At 40.6% G+C, this 25,154-nt stretch overlaps 1 protein-coding gene across 1 annotated transcript in view; it reads right to left on the reverse strand.

Annotated features, from left to right (window-relative positions):
- Rgs7bp (regulator of G protein signaling 7 binding protein) overlaps positions 1-25,154 on the reverse strand; it is a 113,353-nt gene that overhangs the window by 13,939 nt on the left and 74,260 nt on the right. The window contains exons 3-5 of the mRNA XM_004623052.3: positions 21,410-21,540; positions 4,568-4,715; positions 1,752-1,822 (exon numbers count right to left, since the gene is read on the reverse strand). Coding sequence (XP_004623109.1) covers positions 1,752-1,822; positions 4,568-4,715; positions 21,410-21,540 — 350 coding nt within the window. The remainder of the gene's footprint in view (positions 1-1,751; positions 1,823-4,567; positions 4,716-21,409; positions 21,541-25,154) is intronic.

Raw genomic sequence — 25,154 nt, forward strand, 5'->3', positions numbered from 1 at the left:
AGCCTTACACGGACCGGGGACTCAGTCTCCTCAGGGTGGATAGCAGCAGGAACTATTCTATTCTATAGTGACTTGGGGTTTTCCTGAGCAAAGCTGGGGAAAACAACTAATAAACAATATTTACTGATGACAGTAGCAACAGAAATACTTGCAAGACAGCATACTGTCAGGCATTTTTTTTTCTCAGTAAGGTTGGTAGTAGGCATAGGACCACTGCTTCATTTAATCCAAACAGCAACCCTCTGAAGTCTTACTAAAACCTAAAACCTTTTTAGGGATGAGGAAACTGACATTTTCAGAAGTTAAGTGTGTGCTCCAGAGCACAAAATTGGTGAGGGTCCGAAGCAGCATATGGATCCAAGGTTAGCCTTCATTCAAGCCCACCGTACCACGATCATTTCTAGCAACGATCTTCCGTGCTGAGGTTGGAGTGGTCTCTCTGAGCTCCAACAGGTTGCCTGCTTTCTTGGAACACCACGAAGCACTCCACCTATGACTCCAGCCAGTGGCCTTGGAGGCCAAACCCTTCTAGGGTGCTCAGCTCTCCCAGTGCACCACATCCCCTGCCTCTGTTCCTGACCCCCGCCCCATGCAGTGCCAGCCACACTGCTCCTCAGCTGCGCTGCTTGGTGTTCTCACTTCCACCTCTCCACCTTCTGCTGAGCTCTTCCCCGAGCCAGGAGGCGCTTCAGCTCTGCTGCCAAGCTCTCCTCCTCCCCTCCTCCACACTCTCAGGCAAGCAGCTCCCTGGCCTGCTCTGCTCTGTAGAAATGAGAAGAATTTTTTTCATGCTTCTAAAAAGACCTTCTACATACTGCTTTCTGAAGCTGATGTTTTCCCGCGGCTGCTCTAGCTACGTGTGCCTAAAGACAGTGCTTATTGCTTGTTTTATGTATCCATTCTTAGTCCACAGGCTGCAAGATTAGGTGTAGATTTATTGTTTGTTCCAGCGTTATATTACTGTGTCTCAGGCTCTAGCTACTAGGGATGTGACAGTTGACAGGCGTGGAGAGACCTTCGTCATTCATTCTGCTGCAAATCCTGTTTTTGTGTTGGGTTGGCTATTCCTGGGGTAGCCTGAGTTCATTCCTAGCTTTTCTATTTACAGTCTGTGTGATTTTGGCTAAGTTAATAAACCTCGCTGCCTCAGTGTCCTATCAGCTGGGAAAGGGCAATCACATTTCCTTCAAAGTTGTTACTGGAATTAAATGAGGGGGCTGGGGATATAGCTCAGTGGTACATATAGATAGCATGTGTGGGGCCCTGGGTTCCCTCACACAACAAAACAAAACAAAGAATTAAGATAATATAGTAGTGCACACTGTAGGCTCCCAATGTATGTTAATTATTACTATTACTTTTTAGGTAATTACACGTGTGGATGGCAGTGATCTTCCTTTGGGTGTATTCCTAAATTCCTCTACTAGGTTGTAAATCTCTCAAGGCACAAACCAAGTCTTCAGTCCTTCCGTGTGACCACACCTGAGGAAGTGCTTCCCACAGCATGTGATAGACCCCAGTCTGGTGATGTGGGGGAGGAGAATCTGCTTCCGGGTCAAAGGGTTTCCTGGCTCCCTTCAGAGCACCGGAGAGACACAGGTCTCATCATTATGTTTTCAAAGAAAAACACACATCTGTTCAATACTCCTATAAAATGGGAAATACTTGCTTTAATTTCTCCAGAAACAAGCCCCATATTTATCATGTAAAAAGGAACATCCTCTGCCTCAAAGAGAAATGACAAGACTCACCTTGATTTTTCAGTGGTAAAGGCATAGTTTCCCTGAGTTTGCTTAAAAGGTTTTTCATTTCACGCATGTCTCTGTAAAATTGATAAAAACAAAGAATAATCAGCTGTGAACTCTCACAATGAAATCTCAAGGTCTGGGCTATGAGACAACTGAAGGGCAAGATGAGACTTGTTCCTAACTGTATTAGCTCTTGCTTCCACTAGGCAAATAGTGAATTTATTTTGCTTTTGTGAGGAAGAAGTCTGAACTGGGTTGGCCCTGGAAGGAAAGAGAAAGACTGTGGCAAACCCTTCCACCATGACCTGACCCCTGACTAGAGCTGGCTGGGATGGGAGAAGAGCATCTGGTGAGAAGGTGGTATTTTAGACTTTGAGGGAAAGTCCAGGAGCGCAGGACTGAAGCAGTGGGGAAGGCCAAAAGCTGGGGACTAGTGCTGCAACAGCTGTGGTCAGAGACCCTGGTGGCTGTGCAGGTCTTCCACTTCCACCTGCTTGGTTTTAAGTCTCTCCTTACAACTGGAATTCAGTGTAACACATGGGTTAAGAATTTGTGAGCACCAGCACTTATCAAATTGAATGATGTGAAAGCAATAACTTTTTAGCTTCTAGAAAACAGCTTTCGTGAGGAGAGAAGAGATGGAGGGAGAGGGAGAAGGAGAGGCAGGGACAAGGGTAGGGGGAGAGGAGACCCCTGGTGACCTGGTCTGTCTTTCCTAGCTTCATGGAGTCTCAACCTGTGGCAGGTGAGAGCACACCACTGCACATTTCAACGTCCTCCTTTACTCACAGGACACATGGTCATAAAATCCCAGGACTGTGAAGTGCAGTGAAGGTAATGAAGACCCAAGACATAGTGATAGATTTCCTTCGAAAAAAACCAGGAAAAAAAATTGGTGCAAAACCCAGATACATCTTTCATCAACTGCAGGAGGGACAAGCATTCACAGGCACCGCTGTGGCTTAAGAAACTTGAGGGGAAAAGTTCTGAAGTTGAAAACATTTCTACCCACTCATTTATTTTTTCTTCTGGCATTTGAAGAAAGAGAGGTGACATTTAATTTTAAGTACAGAATCTTTCAGTCCATTTCATAAAACACAACTGTTTGTTGACATGGTTTCAGGGCCACTGTCTTTTTTTTTTTTTTTTTTTCAGGGCCACTGTCTTTAGGGAGGCCAAAGATGCCTCCTCACGAGGTCAAAAGGAGCCACAGGGGGCAGGAACTGGTGATTGGGAAAGGAAGGGAAAGAGCATGGAAGCTGTAGAAATGCTGCTGTCAAAACAGTAGGAATGCTTTCCCCGAGGCCAGACCCTGTGGGGGGGGCAGGGAGGGAAGGCACCCACCCCCAACCACACCCGCACTCCACCCCATCAAGTACACGGGGTACATCTGGCTTCTGTGTGAGATCCGCAGGGAAGATAGAAAAGGATTAGGAATGCGCAACTGAAGTTCTGGCACAGGCTTCCTGGAGAGCAGAGATTGTCACCTGAAAAATCGCCTGTGCCCCAACCTTGGGGAGACACCCAGACTCAATTGATTTTGATGGGACCCAGACATCTGTGTTTTTCAAAAGCGCTCATGGTCAGATAAACACACGACTGGGTTTGAGACTCTCTGATTTCAGTGAAGAGCCAGGAAGAGCTCTGGGTGCTGGGCCCAGGGTCCTGTCCCTGCTTCTCCCAACTTTCTCACGTCTTTGACTGGAATCTGAACTTCCAGCTGACCAGAAACACCACCCCTCTGTGGCTGTCCTGCCCTAGGCTTTCTGCATCCACATCTCGCTTTCTTAAAGCTCAAGAGCCAAGGCCATAGCTCCTATGCGAGGTGACAGAGGAGAACGGCTTTCTGATCAATTCCGCCCTGATTTCGGCACTCTGGCAGGTATACCTCCTCTCACCCACTGGGAGTTTTCTATTTTATAAACTAAGATCAACCGCTGCTTCATGATTTGCCCAGAATTCCATCAAACTGAGCCAAACAGCTTTATTGTTTGAATTCTTGGATATTCAAGCTTATAAAATCCAAGTTTTATTAATAGCACATAATTACCACATGCTCCAATTTTCTATAAACACAGAAATTCAGTAATTACCTTTAGAATTATATCACAATCTGTAAGAAGAGCCACAATGGCTATAAGGGCCATTGTGTGTTACACTTCTAAAAATAAAGAATGAATCGTTTATTATTTTGTCTGTGACTCAACCTCTTGCACAAAGGACACAGCAGAATTGCCCAGTATTCATTCAGCAGCTTTGGGCCTTTCCTGGGGACACAGGTAACAAAGAGCACGGATATCAGGTGAAAGCCTCATCTTCTTCCTTCGCAGAAAGGCATTTGTAGCATTTAGTTGGGACCTAGCACTGGTTAGTAATTATTATTGCCTTCTTTTCCTAAGTGAAATAGAATCACCACAGAGTCATAGGGCAGCGGCCTTGTCTGGGAGGGAGCTGAAATCCAAGACTACTAGAAGCATCCTTGCTGGATTTTAGATTCTTTCCCCTCACACAAATGGCATCTCGGGGAGCAGCCCAGGGGCTGAGCTGCGTTTCCCCTCCACGGAAGCACATGCTTTGCTTTTCCATGGACTCTCAGAGTGCTGGAGGGGCTCAACTAGAACTGTTTTCTCAAACCCCAGCCTTTCTCTGCGGGTTAGGCGCTTCCTTGGTCTCTTTCAGCCCTGTGTTTTCTCAGCAGGCCAATGAGCGCTGTTTCTTCTCGACCTGACATAAAAAACCCTGGATGTTTTGGCTGTGACCCTCAAAACGCTCCCTGGAGGAGAACCCTGACTGCGTATTCAGGGTCGCTTCCCACTTACCTCTCTGTGTTCTCGATATCTGTGGAAACCTGCCAGGAGTGCTGCTGATTGTCACTGGGGGATGACAAGGAGTCTTCTAGGGCAGGAGTTTCAGCACTATCCTCAGTTTTGCAGTCCAAACTCTTTGTTCCCCCACCGGCTTCTTTTCCTAAAGTAGAATGGTTGTTGGGAAAGAGAAGGGGATAGAGAAGAAATCTCAAATGAAAGCTCTATGCCAGCATGGTATTGCAAACGGTGCACATGCTTTGAGTCGAATGCTATATTAACACTCATGGTTTTCTGTGTGATTAAGAAAAGGCAGTGTGTGTGTGTGTGTGTGTGTGTGTGTGTGTGTGTGTCTGTGTGTCTGTGTGTGTAGCATATTACTGCGGCACTCTGCGAAACATTGTGGAAGTTAATGTAACGTAAAGATAGAGAGAAAACTAAAGCCCCTGCTTTTGGTGAAGGATTGATGCCTTGTAACCAGTTCTGAATTAGACCAAGTATGCTTTCAAGGGGGGATAAAAACATGCTATTTTTGATCTCACAGGCAGGGGCAGGGGAAAAGGGCCTGGAGCAGGTGACACTCTGTGGGAAGAATGGGAGCTCCCGCTGTTCCCTCTGATTCTAGATGCTGGCTCTCTTGGCCCTCAGCAAAGATCTTGGACCCCTTCAGTTCCTCAGCTCTGTGACCTCCTTTAGCACATCCTTCTGGAAGGCTGCATGAGCCAGCTTTCTCCGCGTTAAGACATTAAAACACGATCCACTGGGGTGCTGAGGGCTTTCTACCAGGAGCTGTCCACGGCAGTGCCCTACCAATCCATTAAGACTTATATTTTTAGCATGACTAATCTCAAATAAGTAAGCCAGGACTTTCTATAAACAGGTCTCCAAATTAGTTCAGCCACAATTTCATAGAAAATGACACGGGGGATTATAGCACATGGTCTAGGTTTACTTTAATGATGTCTTTTATTCTGCTTTGAAAATTTCCTTATTTGTGAATGGAAATGTATCTGGTGCCTTATGTGGGAATGACCTTCGAGTCCAGAGAACTGGGCTTTAAACCTGGTTTTATCATTGGTTCATTCATTTATAAATACATAAATTCATTTTTAATAATTTGTAGTGAATAAGTTCATTATAATAATTTAATATAAATTCACTTATAAATATCTCTTGAGTACCAGTGTTAAGCACTGGGCTTTGATGCTAGAAATAATTCAGATTTAAAAAAAAGAAGACTTGGCCTCTGTCTCATAAAACATACAGTGCCAGAGATAGACAATGAAAAAAAAAAAAAAAACCTGTACAAATAATTGGAAAGCTGTTGCCAAACACTATGTAGCCCATAAAAAAAGAGTAGCTGACTTATGTCTTTTTTTTTTTTTTTTTTTTTTTGTAGAACCGGGGATTGAACTCATGTCCTTTCACTTGCCTGGGAAGTGCTTATTCCACTGAGCCATCTCCCCGGCCCCCGACTTATGTCTTTTACTGTTTCACCTAGTTTCATTTTCATAAGGTAGATACAGCTCTAGACTAGTTAAGAAATCGTTATAGCTCAGGGCCAGTCTGATAGCTCAGTGGACTAAAGGGCCTGCTTAGGCAGAGCTCAGCTGCTGGGGTTTGATCCTCTGCCCCACCCCAGGAGCGCACTGAGATGGTGATTTTTTAAAATTTTTTATTCATTTTGATGAGAAAATAAAATAGCATGAAACAGTTTCAAAACAGGCTAGTAGGATAGTTACAACAATTGACACATTGCATACTGGTGTCTTCATAGTGGTTATTCAAAGTACAAGATACAGACATGGTATCTTGTCGAAACAATAATAGTACAAACCTTTCTTCTCATTGAACTAAGAGAAAGTAGCTGTATATCTACCCTAACTATGTTGTATATACACATATATTTTTTTCACTACAAAATGGTACTTTATTTTTATCCCTCTTTTTTGTTTCGTTTTGTCAGAAAGGGGTTTCCATTGCTGTTATAGAAGCTGTATTTGGAGAAGGCTTTAAAGGGCCCTTTCATACTTGATGCTAGTTCAAATATTGTAGGTACTTGAATTCAGCAAAACAACCCAATATAGTCTAATAGTCCATAATAGCAGTGGGTTATCAGCAGAACTGGCAATTGTCAGAAGTTGTTGACTTGAGCCTTTTACAGCTCAGCGTATTAATATGGAATTAGTTTTTTGTACCTCATGGTTACAATTTTTAGCTGGATGATTATGACCAAGTTAAATCAAGACCTATATAACTAAACATGTAACTTTTGTATGTGACAAGTTTGTGAGACGGCGATTGAGACTGGGCATGGTATTATGTGCCTGTAATCCCAGTTTGGGAGGCTGAAAACAGAATCACTACGAAGTTCGATCTATGCAGTGAGACCCTGTAGACCCTGCAGTCCCTGTCCTAACCACACACAAAAAAAGAAAAGAAATCGTTACAGCTCATATCAGTGAAGATAATTATGTTCATTCCCTCTTAGTCTCCCTAATCGCGCTATGATTTTTTTTTTCTCCTTTTGCCTTAAAAATCTCAGACTAGGGGCTGGGGAGATGGCTCAGTAGAATAAGCGCTTCCCTGACAAGTGCAAGGGCCTGAGTTCAATCCCTGGTTCCACCAAAAAAAAAAAAAAAAAAAAAAAAAAAAAGTCTCAAACTTGCGAAGAGGATGGTTGCTCATGCAAAATCTAGCAGGAAGCTTTTCTGTTGGTTTCTGATCCAACAGGAATCAGCAAACATTTTGTGCTATGGCAACCAAAGTGTATGGCAGCAACACCAAGAGACGATGAACTGGTCCATCTCATCAAGCCACAGCAGATGTAAGTTTACTGATGAGAAATTCTGACCCTTTGCTGTGTGCCTTTATGCACATTGATGCTCGGGGATGGATCCCGCCTGAGGAATTGTTTTTCCAATTTTATGGTAGCTGTTGGGCAGAAATTAATTAAACACATAATTTAACACATTATCATTTCACAGTCGGAGGGCAATGACCTCTTAAAAACATTGGCATTTTGCCTCTTGGTAGCAGGCAGCAAACACATTCGGGCCATTTGCCATCCGCCTCCGGGCAGACTTAGCCCAAGGATGTGACTTTGGAAGGGGCCGCTGTGATCTAGGGAGTGGGACAGCAGGGTGGCTTCTGCCAAAAAAAAAATCCCCTCTGCTTTTTAGACGAGATTCTTGTTTTTTTGTGTATGGTACTGGGGATCATACTGCGAGACAGGCTCTTGTGCCACTGAGCTGTATCCCCAGCCCAACACTCTGCTTTTTAAATTTTGGGGGAAAAGAGGCATTCTAAAAGCAAATGTGGAGCACATAAGGACTTCAGAGAAAGTGTGGTATGCAAAACTTAACCTTTATGTGACTGAGAAAACATCTCCCTTTGGTTCTTCTTTGTGCTCACCTCAAATTCTATTGGCTAAGCGTACAAATCTACGTTCTCACTAACAAGCTCTAAGAACCTGGATGACATTGCTCCTTTGTCTTCTACTTATACTGTGTGTGTAGCCTATTTACGGCACTCTGAAAAACTTCCAGGATGGAATTTTTAAACTTTTGAGTTTTAAAGTGGATCCTCAATTTGTCTCGGCACAAGTCCTTTCCTTGGTTAAATTTTCTTGGAATTCACAATTTTTTTTCCCAAATTTTTTATTTTGAAAAAAGTCACATGTAAGTTTTACATATAAAATATACATTTTGTTTTGTCGTGAATCATCTAAGACTAAGTTACAGGCATTTAAAACATTTTATCCTAAATACTTCAGTATTTATCTCTCAAAGAATAAGGAGTATACAAAGTTAAAACAACTTTTACAACAATTTTTAAACATTGATTAAATATGATTTAATACAATTTGAGGCAAAACTATTATTTAACTTACATATTCAAATTTTCCCAGTAATGTCTTTTCTAGCCTCTTTTTTTTTTTTTTTTAATTGAGGGACTGGCTTAAGAACTATATGCAAGGGCTGGCCAAATAGCTCAGCGGATTAAAGCGCTTGCTTAGACAGATGCAGTGGCCAGGTTTGATCCCCAGTGTGCCATGCTGGCCTCGTCCCCAGGACACACTGAGACTGCACTGAGCATGGTGGTGCTCCTGTAATCCCAGCACTTGGGAGGCTGAAAACAGGAGAATCACTACGAGTCCGATCTATGTAGTGAGACCCTGTAGACCCTTACCAAAACAACAACAACAATAACAACAACAACAACAACAACAACAACAACAACAAAATCCAAAAAACTATATGCAACGGAGCTGGGCGTGGTGGTACACTCCTATAATCTCAGCACTGGGGAGGCTGAAGCAGGCGGATCCTTAAGAGTTCCAGACCAGCCTGGGCTGCAATGTGAGCTCGAGGCCAGCCTGAACTACATAGTTAGACTGTCTCAAAAAGACAAACAAACAAACAACTATATGCAGTACATAGCTTTTGTGTTTCTTTATTCTCTTTTAATCTAAAAATCATCTTTGCCTTTTTGTCCATGCTAAGAATACTTTTGAGGGAATAGTCCAAGTCAATTATTTTATAGAATGTTCTTCTACTTGGACTTGCTCAATTACTTCTGCATGTCCAGATTCAGAGTAAACATTTTTGTCGAGAATATTATAGGCTGGTGGGTCCTTAATGGAGCACACTAGAAATCCCACAAGTCAGTTTGTCCTACTGTTAATGCTGGCAATTGGTCAAGGTGGTTTCTACCACCTTTTCATATGGAAGATGTGCTCTGTTCCTTTGTAATTATGAAATAATTAGCTATGTGATTATTCACTGTATTTCTTTGGGAAGAACTTTTTCATTATCTACTACTTCTTTCAGTTTTCTCTATTCTCTTCAAATTCCCGACAGATTTGAATCTCTGGCTCTTTCACATATCTTAACCCTCTTCCACGGCTGGTATTTATCATTTGGACTGAATTCCGAGAGCATACCTTAACTCGCTCTTGCAGTTCAACGTTTTAAGCTCTGAGTATTTCCATCTGGTAATTGTTATGAATTATGAAAGGTCTGAGATTTTGCTCTATGAAAATTAGCCTGCAACAATTTCATGAGTAATGGATGATGGCATGATGTTCCTGGATCAGAGACAAAAATACCTTATTATTCCCATGATAGCAGTGTCCAGTGTGTCAGTTTTTGTACCGGTTTCTCCAGTCCTAGTTCCCACAAGATGATGCAAAGGGATAAGCCGCGCCTACATATCCAGAAGGCTGTGACAGGAGAAGAACCCGTGGTTTCAGATTCCATAGTCTTTATTTGCAGGTCTGCCTATTGCTCCATATGAGATGTTTTTCTTATACTTATAATTAGCATGTACCTTGCTCTGGAGGGAGATGGTCTCTATTTTCCAAGGCATTTACTAAATAAACATCCTTGAAAAGATAGTGTAAAACAAAGGCTAATCAATGCCTCACTTTGTGAGATGTAAAAAATGTAACAGACCAATGGAGAATTGTCTCCCAATATTAATTAACAGTTATTGTTTTATGGATATGGCAGACTCATAGATCTCTTTGCATATATTGCTACATGTGTTTAAAATTTTGCATCATCTTAAAATTCATTTCTCTAGTAGTAGTTGTTGCACCTGGTGTAACCATTTCATAGTGCTGGTTGTCACCAATGCATAGTGCTGAATTGGTTTAAAAACCTTGTCACTCCTGGCTATTTACTCAGCTACATCTTTCAAGGTCTTTGTTTTGCTATAATTCTAATAACATTGTCTTTCTAGTAATTTTCTTTCTTTCTTTCTTTCTTTCTTTCTTTCTTTCTTTCTTTCTTTCTTTCTTTCTTCTTTCTTTCTTCTTTCTTTCTTCTTTTTTTGTTTTTTCCCCATAATTTTATTGAGAGACAAATAGCAATGACACAGTTTCAAATCAAATTGGTATGATAGTTTCAATAATTCACAAATTGCATACTCTCTTCCTAGTGGTTATTTGCTGTGCAAGATGCAGACATGATATCCTATTTACAAACACCATTAGAACAAATCCCTCTTCCTTCCTTCCTTTCTTTCTTTCTTTCTTTCTTTCTTTCTTTCTTTCTTTCTTTCTTTCTTTTCTTTCTTTCTTGGCGGAACTGGGGATTGAACTCAGACTCTTGCGCTTGCCAGGCAAGCACTTATTCCACTGAGCTGTCTCCCGGCTCCTCTTTCTAGTAATTTTCAAGAGGGACCAGGATGTGTGATGGAAAATAGTGTCTAAAGCCTTTAGTCTGAGTGAAAAAGTCTCCCATCTCTAGCATTAAGTTTCCTAAATACCTTGCCTACTCTTTAAGCCCCAGGATTACTGAGTTTTCGGGTGAGAATCCCTCCTCCGGCAAGATATACTGAGCTATTTGGCCTAAACTCTCTAGTACAAAACTCACTTTCTTTCTCTTTCTGTTGCTGTTCTTGTGGAGGCACTGAGATGTTTCAACCCTGTTCTGCTTTGCTGCACAGGACAGACACACTGGGCCTTCCCCTGTTGTAGGCACTGATAGTCTCTGCTGCTCAGTGTGGCGTGGCCTAGCTTTTCCTAAATGCAGTTTCAAACACTAATTTTCCTGATAGCAGTTCCAGAAGTTTCTCCCATGTTTTGTGTTTGTGCACCAAATTTGAAGTGTCCCTGGAATTGATTTCAGTATTGCAAATTTTTTTCCCACTTGAATTTTCTTTTCTTGTGTTTCTTATCTGTTATGGATTTTTCTGTTCATTTTTTTCTGCCAATCCAACCCCAATTACATGGTAGCTTAGTGAACTTCCTTAAATTTTATGATTTACTGAAGTCATCCTTCTGTTTTTCACCTTCTACTTCCTATTCCTCATATAGTTAGCAATGATCATGGGACCGGGTTATGGCCAATGGGATCTTAGTAGAAACTGAACACTCCTCTTGTAGTCCAACTGCTCTAAATCTTCCTTCAGTTTCCCTTTGTGTTTTCTGACCATTGGATGGTGACCAAGACTTTCTTCCTGGTAACTGTTGGATAACTTGAAGAACAGAAAAAGCAATGCTCTTCACTTCCCTCAGCTCTAGAACTGGACGATGACCTGGGAGAACAATGGAATGTTATTATCATAATCCACTGGGTTTTAGTATTATCTCATACAGTGGTTGCCCCACCCAGAAAATGATAAGAATCAGTATGGATTCTTTCCTTTCATTGTATACTTTTCTCTTATTTCCATAGGAAAGGAAATGTAGAGGAGTTTAGTCCAAAATCTCTGGGTAAGCTTTTCCTCTCATTACACTTCCTCTCTTGATAATAGATGTAGAGTGAAAGCAATTCATCCACCTATTCGGTAATCACTAATTGTAACTTTACTCTGCTTTGGGCACTGTGCTAGACCCTGGGGGTACAGTGATAGACACATTCAAGGTCAGCAAAGCCTATAGAGAACAGACAGGAAACCAGGTGACTGCCCTTCAAGGTGACACATGCGATTGCCATGCCATGGAAATGTTGGGGTCTGCAGTGAGTGGCAGTTAGCCCAGGCTCAGAGGGTCAAGAGACATTTCCTGCAGGAAGTCATATCTAACTTATGACCCAAGTGAAGCACAGGATGGGCCAGGTGAAAGGGATGGGTGTGGGGTTGGGTAGGATAGGGTATATGTCCCAGACAGAGGAACAGACTGGGAAGAACTTGTAAGCTGAGGTTCCTGGGAATTGTTTAAGATGCTGTATGCATGACAAGGTAGGGTACTGGGGAGCATCTGAGGGGGTGCTGTTGGGAGGCTGGATGGGTCAGCAGGTACGTTCTTAGCTATTCTGCTGAGCCACATTAAGCAGCCACCAGAAGAGACCTCCAAAAGCCCTGGTAGTGGCCAATTTTAGATCAGAATCCTGTTTCTGCCCTGTGGCTATCCTTGGGATGCAGCACTTGTTCTCTAACACCAGGTAGAGAACCTGCCCTGTTCCTAGGAAAGGGGTCAGTGCACTCCTCATGATGATTCCAAAAGTAAATGTGCATTTAAAATCACTTATTATGAAATGAAAAACTCTGTCCCCTGAAAAATCAGTTTCAGGCCTCAGTGAACAAATATTTGCTTGGGGAGGGGATGGGGTAAGGGAGAAGCAAGCCCTTAGAGGACCTTGAAATCATACTAAATGGGCTGTGTCACTGTGTAGAACCAGATTATCAAAATTTGATCACTTTCCTTAGGGTCTTGTAAGGCCTTTGCCTTCATCTCCTTGGAGATTTCCATGTATTTTTAGCCTATTTATGGGGAATGTAAGAGGCAAGTTTGAGGAGAAGTTAAGAGAAACCACCCGTGAAGTACATACCAGATTGGAAGTCTGGCTATTCTTATATTCATGAGAAATAGTCAGTCACTTATGAGGAACAAAAACAAAGTTGGTTACAGGGCTGCTGCAAGAGCAGCCTCAGCACCAACAGACTGGGCAGGGGTCTTTTATCACATCCAATCCAGATGATTTTTTTCCTTTCATTTCTCCTATCTTTCTTGTTTCTGTTCTTTTCTTTTCCTCTCCCTGATTGCTTCCCTGGCAGTCTTCAGCCTACCTTTGGTCATGAGAGACACTGCCATAGGTAATATCTTGTCGGAGTTTCTTAGATTGATCTCCAGTATCTGACAAAGCCAGTCTCATCAATTTGATTGTATTTTGCTAGAAATCAGAATGGTCTTCTCTGAGATTTGCAGGGGCAAATTTTGCCCATCGTTTGTACTAGGCTGCTTCTCCCTTCCCCCACTGTCCTACATCCTTTTCTGTCTTTAAGGCTCTGTAGTCCCATCAGTGCCCCCAGAATAGTAGCTGTCATGGTGTCACCATGAAGCAGTGTGGAAAAGCAGAAGTACAAGGTTTCAGACGACAGACAATAGAAGACACATTCAAAGGTGGTCCCTGTGAGGCTTTGCTCCAATTCCAGGCTCTAAAGTAGAGCAGAATGATGTACAGGATATATTTACTATATAATTAATGAATTCCAACTTTTTCATAATGAACGTCATGGCTAAATCGTGCCCCATGTGGATCTCATGAATGTTTCATTTTATTTAAGTTCATTACACTTTATGAATTCTTAGAAATGACTACTTTATCCAATGTATTTTAGGAATTATTGAGTAATCTATAGCTTAACATTCTCTCCAGCCCTAAGAAGTAAACTTGCAAAATAAATGTCATTTTGGTAAGAAACTAATACATAATAGATTTTGGGCATTAAACATGGTTTTTACAATGCTAATGAATCATCAGATAAGCAAAATCTGTATGTAAAAATCAGCCACTTTTCTACTATTTTTCTTTGTATCATTGATTTATTCTCCTGGCCTTCTTCTAGGAAGTCACATACTTCTACAGGGACTCAAGCAGCTAGGTAAGCTTGGGTCACTCAACTCATTGAGTCTCAGTTCTTCATCTGTGAAATGGGGCAAATATACTTGGGGATAAAATGCCCTATAGCATGCATAGGGCATCTGGCGAGAAAAAGTGCACCATGGGTGGAAGCCAGCATTGTTGGTACTATCCTGTGCCTTAGCTGACATCTACTTTGATGAAATGTGACAACACAACATCCACCATATTGGTATATGAGGGCACAGGGATAGAGTAAAGAAGGTTTTAGGTTGCTCTTGGATTCCAGAAGTTAGTTATGTTTATATTCTTCAAACATTGAAAGCTTCTCATTTTGGGTCATTTGTGTCAGATATAAATATTTATGACCTCATTTTTTTTTCTTTCACTTAAGTTCAATGTTATCTGTTCAGAGAACTGACTCTGCCTATTCCACCCAAAATAGCCAGCCACCCAGTTGCTTTCTATTACATCATCTATTCCATTTCAGTGATCTCACATTACACTTACTAATATTTGGGAGTTTTAGAAAATTTGATCATATTTGTTCTTGCTTTCCCTGTCCTGCTCCTTCCTTCCTTTCTTCCTTCCTTCTTCCAATATATACTTCATAAGGACAAGAATGTTTTGCCTTGATCACTGCAGTCTTCCAGCACCAAGAACAGTGCCTTACATGCAGTAGCACTCAACAAATATTTGTTCAAAGAATGAATCCATGTTTCTACTCAGAATTTGAATGATAGTCTTTATTTTCATACTTATTCTGCTTTACTGTTGATAACTTGCTATTCTACTTTAGTATTAACCCCCTCAGTACACTGGAAAACAAAGTGGGCTCTAATCCCTAATTTTGAGTGTCAGGTATTTGCCCCAACAGTGAGAGAAGAGTAACTAAGACAGTCTTCCTGTTGCTTCTTTTGCTGTGCATCATTTCTTTTGCATTTCTTAGTATGATGTGGAATACACTGCAGCCTTCATCACCTATGTCCCAGTCCTGTCTTGAGTTGACCTTGCATTTGGCTGAAGAGTGCTTCATTTATTTCTCATCACAGCATCCTGAGCTCTGAGTTCCTAAGAGGTTTTGCAAAAAGCTTTTACAACTTTCATATCTCTCATCCTTTCGTTGTGACCACATTTCCTTGGTATGCTTTTATCTTGTATTTATCAAGGTGGCATACTTCAGGGGAAGAACTCATCTTAGGAAGTGGGAGGGAGAACGGCATGTCCTCATTCAAAAGGCTCAGGGACCATCTTGCTGCAAGCTGTAGCAGAGGGGCAAGTAGAGTGAAAGTGGACCATGGCAGAACAAGGTACGGTGAGAACCAAGATGGGGAGACTATGTTCGCAGGCAAAAGGGCTGCTTTCAGAGTAGCAACTGGGAGGAGAAAGCAGGCAGGAAGCCATGGTCAAAATAGCAGCATCATTCATTTCCCTTAGAAATGTGGCTCTACTTCCTGCCAGCAAAGTAAAAGAAACTTGTACGTAATCTCATTTCATCTAGTGTCAGGAAATGGGGATTAACAACAGCTCAGTAATCAGAGAAGATTTCCTACCTAACGGGCGACATGAGAACAGCTGCTTTTCCCTATGAACATAGAAATCAAATGTTGTCAAGCAGTGCTCCAATCTACAACTTAAGTGTTAGAGTCTAAAACTACAACATAGCTACAATTATTCCCACCTGTCTTCTTATACAAACACAGCTTTTCATGACCACTTTCTACCTGTAATAACCCAACGGTCTTTATTCAATGTAGGCTTTACCTCCCATCACTGTGCTTTACTTTAATTTTGTCAATCATGAGAAAGCAAAATCATTTTTGTAATGTATTTCTCTCTTTCTCCTGCAATGGTACTATCTTACAAAGTCTAAAAGATTTCCAAATAGACTGCATCAAGCAAATTTATGAGACAGCAAGAGCTCAGAAGCATGGTCCTTGGGAGAAGCATGAAGGTCCATTGGAGAGATCATTAAGGACTAAGGATACTTAGAATTTCCTCAACTGAGAGAGGAGGATAATCTTCATTACTAACTTCAGTCTCACTTCAGGAGCTTTGAAGTCATTTGAGGCTTATTTTTCTAGAAGAAGTTACATTCTTAATCCTGGCATTGACCTCTGGTGTTCTGTCTTTGCGGGGTAAGCTCATGTTCTGACTGCTCAATACAACAGTAAAACTAAGTAACATGTATAATGCTTTTTAGACTTCTGGTAGCAGCCACAGAGGTTTACAGACAAAATAAATTAACCACACAGATTACTGTGAAAGAATTGGGGTTTAGTATCTAATCCCAATGAAAAACTGACCAGAGACTCTCAGAGAGTCAAATTTAGGACTTCAATTACAATCTTTTTGCATCATTGGTGGATGTAGTGGATTTCTAACAGGTGGTGAACTTACTACACCCAGGTGAATTAAACTAGCGTGGTGCTGAGTGTGGGAGGCCCACCTGAGGGGTGTTTCCTGCAGCATAAAGGCAGAACAGAAGTTGCTAAAACGCTGGTAGGGATGCTGTTTGGAGAAGCTGTTGGAGCTGTTGGAAGCTGCTAGTTCTCTTGGGCTGTTCTGCTGGAGGACCTTGTTATCCTGCTTTTACTGATGGAGGAGCTTTGGTCTTCATCTTGAGCATCACTTCCTGGCTTCAGAGGAGAAGATGGTGCACTGCTCAGCCTCACGAAGAAGATTGTTGCATTGGCTTTCCTGACAGGAATGGAATGCCACTTTCTTTATCACAAGGAGATCGGGACCTCACTATTGCTGAGGACAGCTGTGGCACTTTTGGGGGCGTTCTGGTGCTTACATTAAGTGTTGCTTCCCAGCTCCAGTCCAGATTCATTAGCTTGCTAGCATAGGTCCTTCATCCCATTGGCACAGACTTCCTAGCTTGCACCACTGACCTTTGGGCCTTTCCAGCACAAATCCATGAAGAGGGCCTGCATGGGACTTTGTTGTGGGCTCTAGGCCTCCAGTTGGACTGGTAGGGGGCATTGTTATGAGCTCTAGGCCCAGCACTGATATATGTATGTTATATATTTCATATATAATTTAAACTAGATATCATCTACAATCAAAAGGTCCACTTATCCAGTAGAAAGAGGTTTATCTGCTCAGCTGGCTTCATTAATATTTAGTATGTGGATAGATTTCCTGCACTTGTAGTATGTGATTCATTATAAAACACTATTATAAAACATGTCCTGTACTATATTGTTCACTTTGCAAAAAAAAAAAAAATCCAAATTATGACAGTGGAAAATAAAAGCTAAAGAGGAATGGAGGAATAGCTGACATACACAGAAGTGGAAAGAAATGAGCTTTCCTAAATGTTATTAAAATAGCTACCTTTCTTATAATATTAGAAGAAACAAACCACACAAATTCCAAGCAGAAAGTGATTTTGAGTGTTACAAATTTGCAGGGAAGTTGCTCCTCCCTGAGAGTTGGAGGACCATCTGATTCTGCAAAGAAGGGGCTAGTGAGGTTCTCTAGAAGGACTCATTCCCTAGCCTGAAGCCACAACAGAGGTACCCGTATTTGGATAAAAAGTATATTATCTTGGAAAACTTAGAAAATCTGGCACCTTAAATGTCAGCAGATAAACATCTTTCCAGCGGATAAGTAGTCCTTTTGCTCATAGATGATATCTACATTAAACTATATATAAAATATGTAATGTACATATATCATTTCTGGGGAAAGGAGGCTGACTTCTTGATTCATGCTTCTTTATCTTGCCATCTCTTCCAATTTACCTGAAATGTGCAGTGTCCTTAAGTTCACTTCCAGTTCCATTGTTCATTTGGAGTGTGCTCATTTTTCTAAGTCTTGACTCCCTGGCCTGGTAGGTCACAGCAGCAGAGCCCGTCTTCCCATGCCTTCCCATGTTTCATTTGCATGCCAATGAAGCATTCATTTGCCTTGCTTTCCCATGCTTCTGTAAAGTGGTCCAGGCTTGTTGACTTTTCTAAGTCTATTTTTATGAGTAGGGACTCCAAGCTTCTAGTACAAGACACATGTCACTGTCTTAATTTTCTCAACTATTCTCTTAACGTTTAGACCCTTGTGCTGCAGTCTGTGGGCCAATTTCTTTTTCAACTCATTTCTGGCAATCTATGGTCACTGGAACAAAAATACTTCCATCCTTTTTGAGCAGGGTCTCCCAGAAAGTCAGCAGCAGGTTTTTTATACTTACTGTGTACTGGTTCGAAGCTTATGGAAACAGAGGCTACTATGGTTTATAGTAATGCCAAAGGAAGAGCAAAGCCCGGTGACACCAGCTGACATTTTGGGTGCTATCCTAGTGGATAGGGTTCTGGGGCTGGCTTGGCATGCTGTACTGGGGTTCAAACCTGGATTCTTGCGCTTGTCAGGCTGGCGCTTAGACCGCCAAGCTATCTCCCTAGCCAAATAGTTTTAACAAATGGTTTAGCGGCTGATGCTGCTAGTTCAGATACTGCAGTTTGAGAGCCACTGCCTACTTCCATGGTCTTGGCAAAGATTCAAGGAGAAGACAGCCACATGAGCCTAACACACATCATCATCATCCTCAGAAGCATCTAGCACTTTGCATTGGCTTTTCTCCCACGTGGGAGAAGAGAAGAAAATATGAAACATGTTGAAAGTAGGTAATTACAAATGCGGGGAGAAAGAAGAAGGTAATGCTTAGAAGTTTTCATTTTTACTCATATTAGGGAAAAAGGTGATTCCCCCCCCCCCCAGAGGGTAGCAGAGCAGTTCACACTGTATTTTTAGAAACATCTAGAGTGTCCCTAGAGATTCAGATTTAGAGGTCCTTGGATAGCATCCAGCATCTGTACATTTAGGCAGCATTCTGGATGGATAATTTTGAAGCAGATTTTCTAACATTTTCATAACAGGTAATAATTAGAGAAACTTAAAGGGGAAATCCAGGTGGGGACATAATCTTATATACAGAAGGAATCAAGTATTCTCTCAGGTATTTTCTTTGAAAGAGCTGTGCAAAGAAGATAGACACTAGAGCAGAGGATAATGTTTTTTTTTTTTTTTTTCAGTGCTAGGGATTGAATTCAGGGCTTTGTACATGCCAGACAAGTGCTCTGTCATTAAGCTCACCTCTCTCCTTGTTATTTTTAAGAGAAGAGAAAAATTGATGGCAGAAAAAGTGACTGACCGAGAAGTTAGGGAGAAAGCTGACCAGTGCTTTTTATATGTGTTCTCGAGATCAATACAACAAGGAAACAATCTGAATAAGGGAATCTCTTTTTAAGCATAGAGCTACCAGAGAAGATTTTTCCTTTCAAAAATCAGCAGGGAGGGCTGGTGAGATAGCTCAGTGGTCTAAGCACCTGCTTTGGCAAGTGCAGGAATCAGGGTTCGATCCCCAATCCTGTATGCCGTGACGGCCCTGCACCTGGGGCGCGCTGAGCCAGTGACCAAGTCCAGGTATGGTGGCTTGTGCCTGTAATCCCAGAGCTGGGGAGGTTGAAAACAGGAGGATCACCATGAGTCCTAGCTTTGTTGTGAGACCTTATACCAAAAACATAAATGGAAGAAAATAAAGAAAGGAAGAAAAAATAATCAGTGGAGAAAAGAGGAAAAGTAGGAGGGCATGGCAGAAGAACAAAGCCGCAAACCAAGAACAAGAGTGAGAATGGAAGTCCTAGAGTTGAGGACTTGTTGTCATCAGGAAAAATTCCAGTGGTAGCAGGGGCAGAAATTCTACAAGGGTAGCCAATGCAAACTGCAAGAATCAACTTACCTATACGCAGTCATTAAAAAAAAAAACAACTATACTACTTTATATATGTGTGTGTGTGTGTGAGAGAGAGAGAGAGAGAGAGAGAGAGAGAGAGACAGAGAGGAGAGAGAGAGAGACAGAGAAGGAGATTGGAGGGGTACACAGAGAGTCAGACAGATAGACATCAGATCACTGACACCTGTTTGGATGTCCTGAATGTGTCTAAGTATTCAAGTTTTTGATCAGGCATTAGGCATCTCAAGGAGTTAATCTCTCCAAACAGAAGTAAAGATAGAATCTTTGAAAGATCAGCCTTTAGAAGGAAATATGAAAAAGAAATAATATTCATATACTGTCAAAATGTTCTCCTGTCTTTTGAGTAATGTAACATAATACTGTTTGTAGTACTGCATATATATATGTAGATAGATAGATATAGATAGATATAGATATATAAGATTTGAATTTTGCAATTTGTTTATTACATCATTTTTTTTTTCTTTTTGGTACCAGGGATCAAACTCAGGACCTTGTGCTTGCCAGGCAAGCACTTACACCACTGAGCTATCTCCCCAGCCATATCACATCATTTTGATCTCCCTAAATCGCAATGCTCATTTGATTTCAAATCTTTAATTGCAACTTTACCTGAAATATTTTTGTCCTTCTCTGAGTTCATTGAATGTTTCCATCTCTGAATTTAAATCACATGTAAGGAAAACCTTCTATGCATCACATTATTCTCCTGAGTTTACAGGAGAAGTTTGTATTCAAGAGGGTCCCAATAAATTACTGTTGAATACATTAGTAATGAAAATGTATGCCAAACTCATTAATAGAAACATTCAGCTTCCTCCCCAGAATCCATCTCATTTTACCTTTTCCTATCAGGTAATAGCACTGGCAGGTGGATTTGACTCCACCTCTAGCTCGTTGCAAAGGCCTTTTTTGCATAGGAGTTCTGCCTATCTATGGTTTAGGCATGGAGCTGTTCCAATCAGAGCAAAGCTCAGGAGTTCTGCTCTAAAGATAGGGGAAATTCTTTATAGATCCTTTGGTGTACTGTTGGGCTGACTGCTACTGTGATGATAAATTTACTATTATGGGGTCAACCAGTTTGAGAGGAAAGCCAGTACCAGAAGGCAAAGCTTTGCAAAGAGTGAGAATCAACGTGTGATCAAATGATGCTGCAGCCACAGCCCGTTCTAGACAGAAAAGTCCTGGGAGCCAATATATTCCCTTTTGGATTAAACTAGGGAATGAGATTTTTTTTGTTGTTGTTGTTGTTTTGGTTTTTTGGGAATGAGATTTTTTATTCTTTGAATACCTCCTTATTATTTGTCGAACTCCTCCAGTTTATTTATTTATTTATTTATTTTTAATTTTTTTTTTTTTTTTTTTTAACGGAACCAGCGATTGAACTCAGGCCCTTGTGCTTGCCAGGCAAGCATTTATTCTACTGAGCCTTCTCCACAGCCCCTCCAGTTTTTAAATTTTTGTGACAGTATGTAATTTGTCTTCTTGCAACTCAATTCATTTGGAGAAATAGCATCACTTTTAGAAAGCATTTACTATCCTGGTAAGATCATTTTGGTGCTTATGCTGGGTTTAATAAAAGTCATGTTCACAGGTGGTAAAACAATATGTTTGAGAACTGTTCCTACATTCATTTCTGTTCAAAACTATTAGTGTTCTTATATACTTAGACAGCAATGCTATGGCCTTTTTAATCAATTCATATTCCAAACATTTCCTGAATATTTAAATTATTCTAGTTGCATAATATAAATTTCTCAGAGTTTCTGGCAATCTGCTAAATGTAGATACCTTTTCGATGAAACTGAAGCGACCCCAGCAGACAAATGGATTTTAGCATCTCAGTTGTATACATTTCTAAGCAGCACTGCAGCTGTATGTAAAGCCGACAGATTTCTGGGTGTATCTCCCCATCTTCTGGGCTGCAATAGAATAAAAAAGAAAAACTGTGAACAACCTCAAGATTTCACCACTGAGAGGGGAAAACATTCAATAAAGATTCCTTAAAGCTTTGAGTCTAAGATACAAGGCTTCCTATTTTAAACCAATAACCGTTGTGACAGTTCTTACATAAGTATCTTTCTCACCACTCTTAATTCTTCCCCTTCAGCTGCAGGCTTGTGCTGGGAGCTTAAAAATTGCAAATGCTTTAAGTAATTGAGAATATCAGACATTTTCAATTTCACTGCTGGAATAAATTTCCAAAATATACTTAAACCATAATAATCTCCTAGCATGCAAAAAGAGATTAAAAACTCTTGTTTTTAGAGAAATGAACGAGATCTATTCAATTAATGCTTGTAAGACAATTCTTTTTTAAATTTTTATTTTTTCTCATAATTTTATTGAGAAATAAATAGCAATGAGACAGTTTTAAATCAAACTGTTTGGTAGGACAGTTTCAATAGTTAACACATTGCATACTCTCTTCCTAGTGGTTATTTGTTGTACAAGATGCAGACATGATATCCTATTTACAAACACCATTAGAACAAATCCCTCTATTCATTGAATTAAGAGACTTTAGCTATATATCTATCCTAACCATTTTGAATACACAGATACAAAATAGTCATTCATCTGTATCCCCTTTTTTGTTTAGTTCTGTCATTTAAATATTATAGGTGTGTGAACTCAGCAAAATATTCCAAAATAGTCCAGTAGTCCATAATAGTATTGGGTCTTCCACTTGACTGGCAATGTGTAAGACAATTCTTGAATATTAGGGACCAGAATAATATGATTAAAGAGTCAATTTACCAATTATTTTTTCAAGTTTGGGGTTTTTTTTTTTGTCTTGGTCTAAAAGACATATCTATTCCCTATCCCCCTATGGTTCATTTATGAATGAAAGGCCAACTGTTTTCAATGAATAAATAAAAAATTGTGAAAAAGACAGAAACAACTAAATTCTAATAATTATGTTTAACAACTTACATTAAATAAACATTGAACTTGTTTTGTTTTTTGAAGTGTATGTGGCATTGTCCCTAGGGGTGCTCTAACACTGAGCTATATAGCCAGTTCTTTTCAATTAAAAAAAAAATTATTTGGGGCAGGATCTTGCTAAGCTTTCCAGGTAGGAATCAATGTTGGAATACATCTGCTTCAGCCTCCTTAAGAACTAAGATTACAGATGTGTGCCACCACATCAGCCAGACACCAACTTTAGGCTTGAAAATTTATCCTAAAGTTTCTGAGTCTTTTTTTCCTATACATGGTAAAATATGGAGTGATCATTTTTGCTTTTTGATTAAGAGGAGAAAAATGAGCATGGCCTGATGGTGTGGGTCTGTATTCATGACACTCCAGGAGGCTGAGGCAGGACGAACACAAGGGCAGACCCAGCCTGGCAATTCAATGATTTATCAAGTCTCTATCTTGAAATAAAAAATGAACTGGGGATGTAGCTCAGTGAGAAGGCCCCGGATTCAGTGTTCAACCCCCTGCCCCAGGGTAGAGAAATAAGGTCTTGATAAGATAGTACTTTTATTTTATATGCAACTAAAACAGCATTGGTAATATCATAAATTGGAAAAAAGGATAAAGTTTAATGATAGATTTGAAATGAAAGAAAGCTTAAAAATGATCTCTGACAAATGTCCTAATGTGTTGTCTTTACTTCTATCCCCATTCATCTAAAATGCAGTGAATTCTGATTAAATAATGTAGTATTTGGACTTGATTCCTTTATAAAGTGGGTCAGTGGCAGAATGTCAGGTGGCAATTATCATAAAAAAAGAGAGAGCTTCATTTCTAAGCTCTCAGAAGGCCATAAAAAGAATTTGTATGTACACAGGACTTGATAACAGTAATTAGGGTTTTTTTTTTAAATACTTATTTAGTGGATGAGCGAGAGGCAAGAGCTTATCTAATCACACGGCTTATGTAACTTGGGAAAGCGCACAATCCTTGCCTCCGTATCTGTGATACCTGCAGTGTCATCCCAGGTCTTTCCTGTGTCAGACAGAACAAAGTGCTGCAGAGATTTCTTTTTTTTAAGAGCAGAATATATTTATTGAGGGAAAGAAAGCTCCTGTTCAGGAGAGGGGCAGAAGGGAGACCTGAGTGGGTTGCCCTGGGAATTTATACAGAAAAACCAGGAGACTGCGGTGGGGGTTCTAAGGTGGAAAACATGGGAATTCGCACATGAGGTGGGACAGAACTATGGTCAACCAGTAAGACTACAAGTCCAATTGCTCAGGTAAAATGGATTAAATGGGGATCAAATGGAGAAAGGGGTTAGGTAGCAAGTGGACAAGAATATGAGCAGGGGCTCTTCCTGTTGGAGATTGGGTTGATTCTTTCAAGGTGATTGATACCTATTTAGAACATCAATTCCTGATGTGCACACCTAGGGAAGTCTGACCTGCAGAGATCTTACAAAGAAATTTGGCTTTACCTGGAAATTAAGACTACCTTACTTTCTCATTTGTTTCCAGGGGTCCCACCCTAGACTGACCTTGGAAAACAGTAGGTTTGGAGTAAAATCTTTCTCATACAGTTTCCTCCCTTCTGCCCTCAAGCCCTCTGCCGGGTGCCGGCAGCGTCCACTGGCCCAGCTCAATCTAACTCACCACCCCCGCATTTTTTAGCTGTTAGAAATGTCTCTGGGTCTCATTTCCTAATGGTCTTGGTAGATTCTAAATGGTAAATGGGAATTAACGATTCCTGTAATAAAAAGCAATTCTGGTATATTCTCTGTTAATATGTTGCTTTTTTTTTTTTAAGAGCAATCTGAAGATAATGTTGTATTCCTAAGGCAAACTAGAAAAAAAAATATTTTAAGACAGACAGGTCTTTTCTGTGCTGTTTTATCATCCCAATTGCAACTGCCTATTTTCACCTATGCATAACATTGACCTTGGTGGTTCATATGCAGATTAAAGAGAAAAGAAGCAAAGCCCTATAACAAATCCGTAGCATATTGCACACTTTATGAGTAGGACAATTAGCGAGTATAGACTTATTCCAAACCATTGGGTATCCTCCTTTTTACAGGTACAGAATGTATGCCTAATGACTTGTTCCAGAAATATGCAATTTTCGTAGGTAGATGACATATGATGTAATTTAAACAAATGATGACTATATTAACATATCTTGAGACTCAGTACAGTTTGGTTATCCTTTAATAATTAGAGAGAAGTAAAGCAATGCATAGAATGCTGCTGAGAAAAGAGAAATCAAAATAGAGATGAAAATGTCTACTTCCAAATAGTCCTGCAGGTGGCATGTCCCAGGGCCTCTGACACCCCTGGAGTCCAAACAGTTGTGGCGCCTCCGTGCTCCTACATGTTGGGGGAGGAGCTAAGTGGTGACACCAGTAGTGCAATCCTGGAAAACTGAATTATAGAGAAAGAAAGGAACTAGTTAGCTGAAGAGCAGTACAAACGCTAAAGTATCCCTTATGTCAGTGCGTCACGCTTTCTGGACCAGCTTACGTTATCCTCTGGACTTGGATGACTTGGACATTTTTTTTTCAATACTTTAAAAAAAGTTTTAAAGTGAAAAACAATTTAGTTTTAGGTTTTTT

Source organism: Octodon degus, unplaced genomic scaffold (assembly GCF_000260255.1).
Source record: "Octodon degus isolate 3935 unplaced genomic scaffold, OctDeg1.0 scaffold00001, whole genome shotgun sequence".
Classification (NCBI taxonomy): Eukaryota; Metazoa; Chordata; class Mammalia; order Rodentia; family Octodontidae; genus Octodon; species Octodon degus.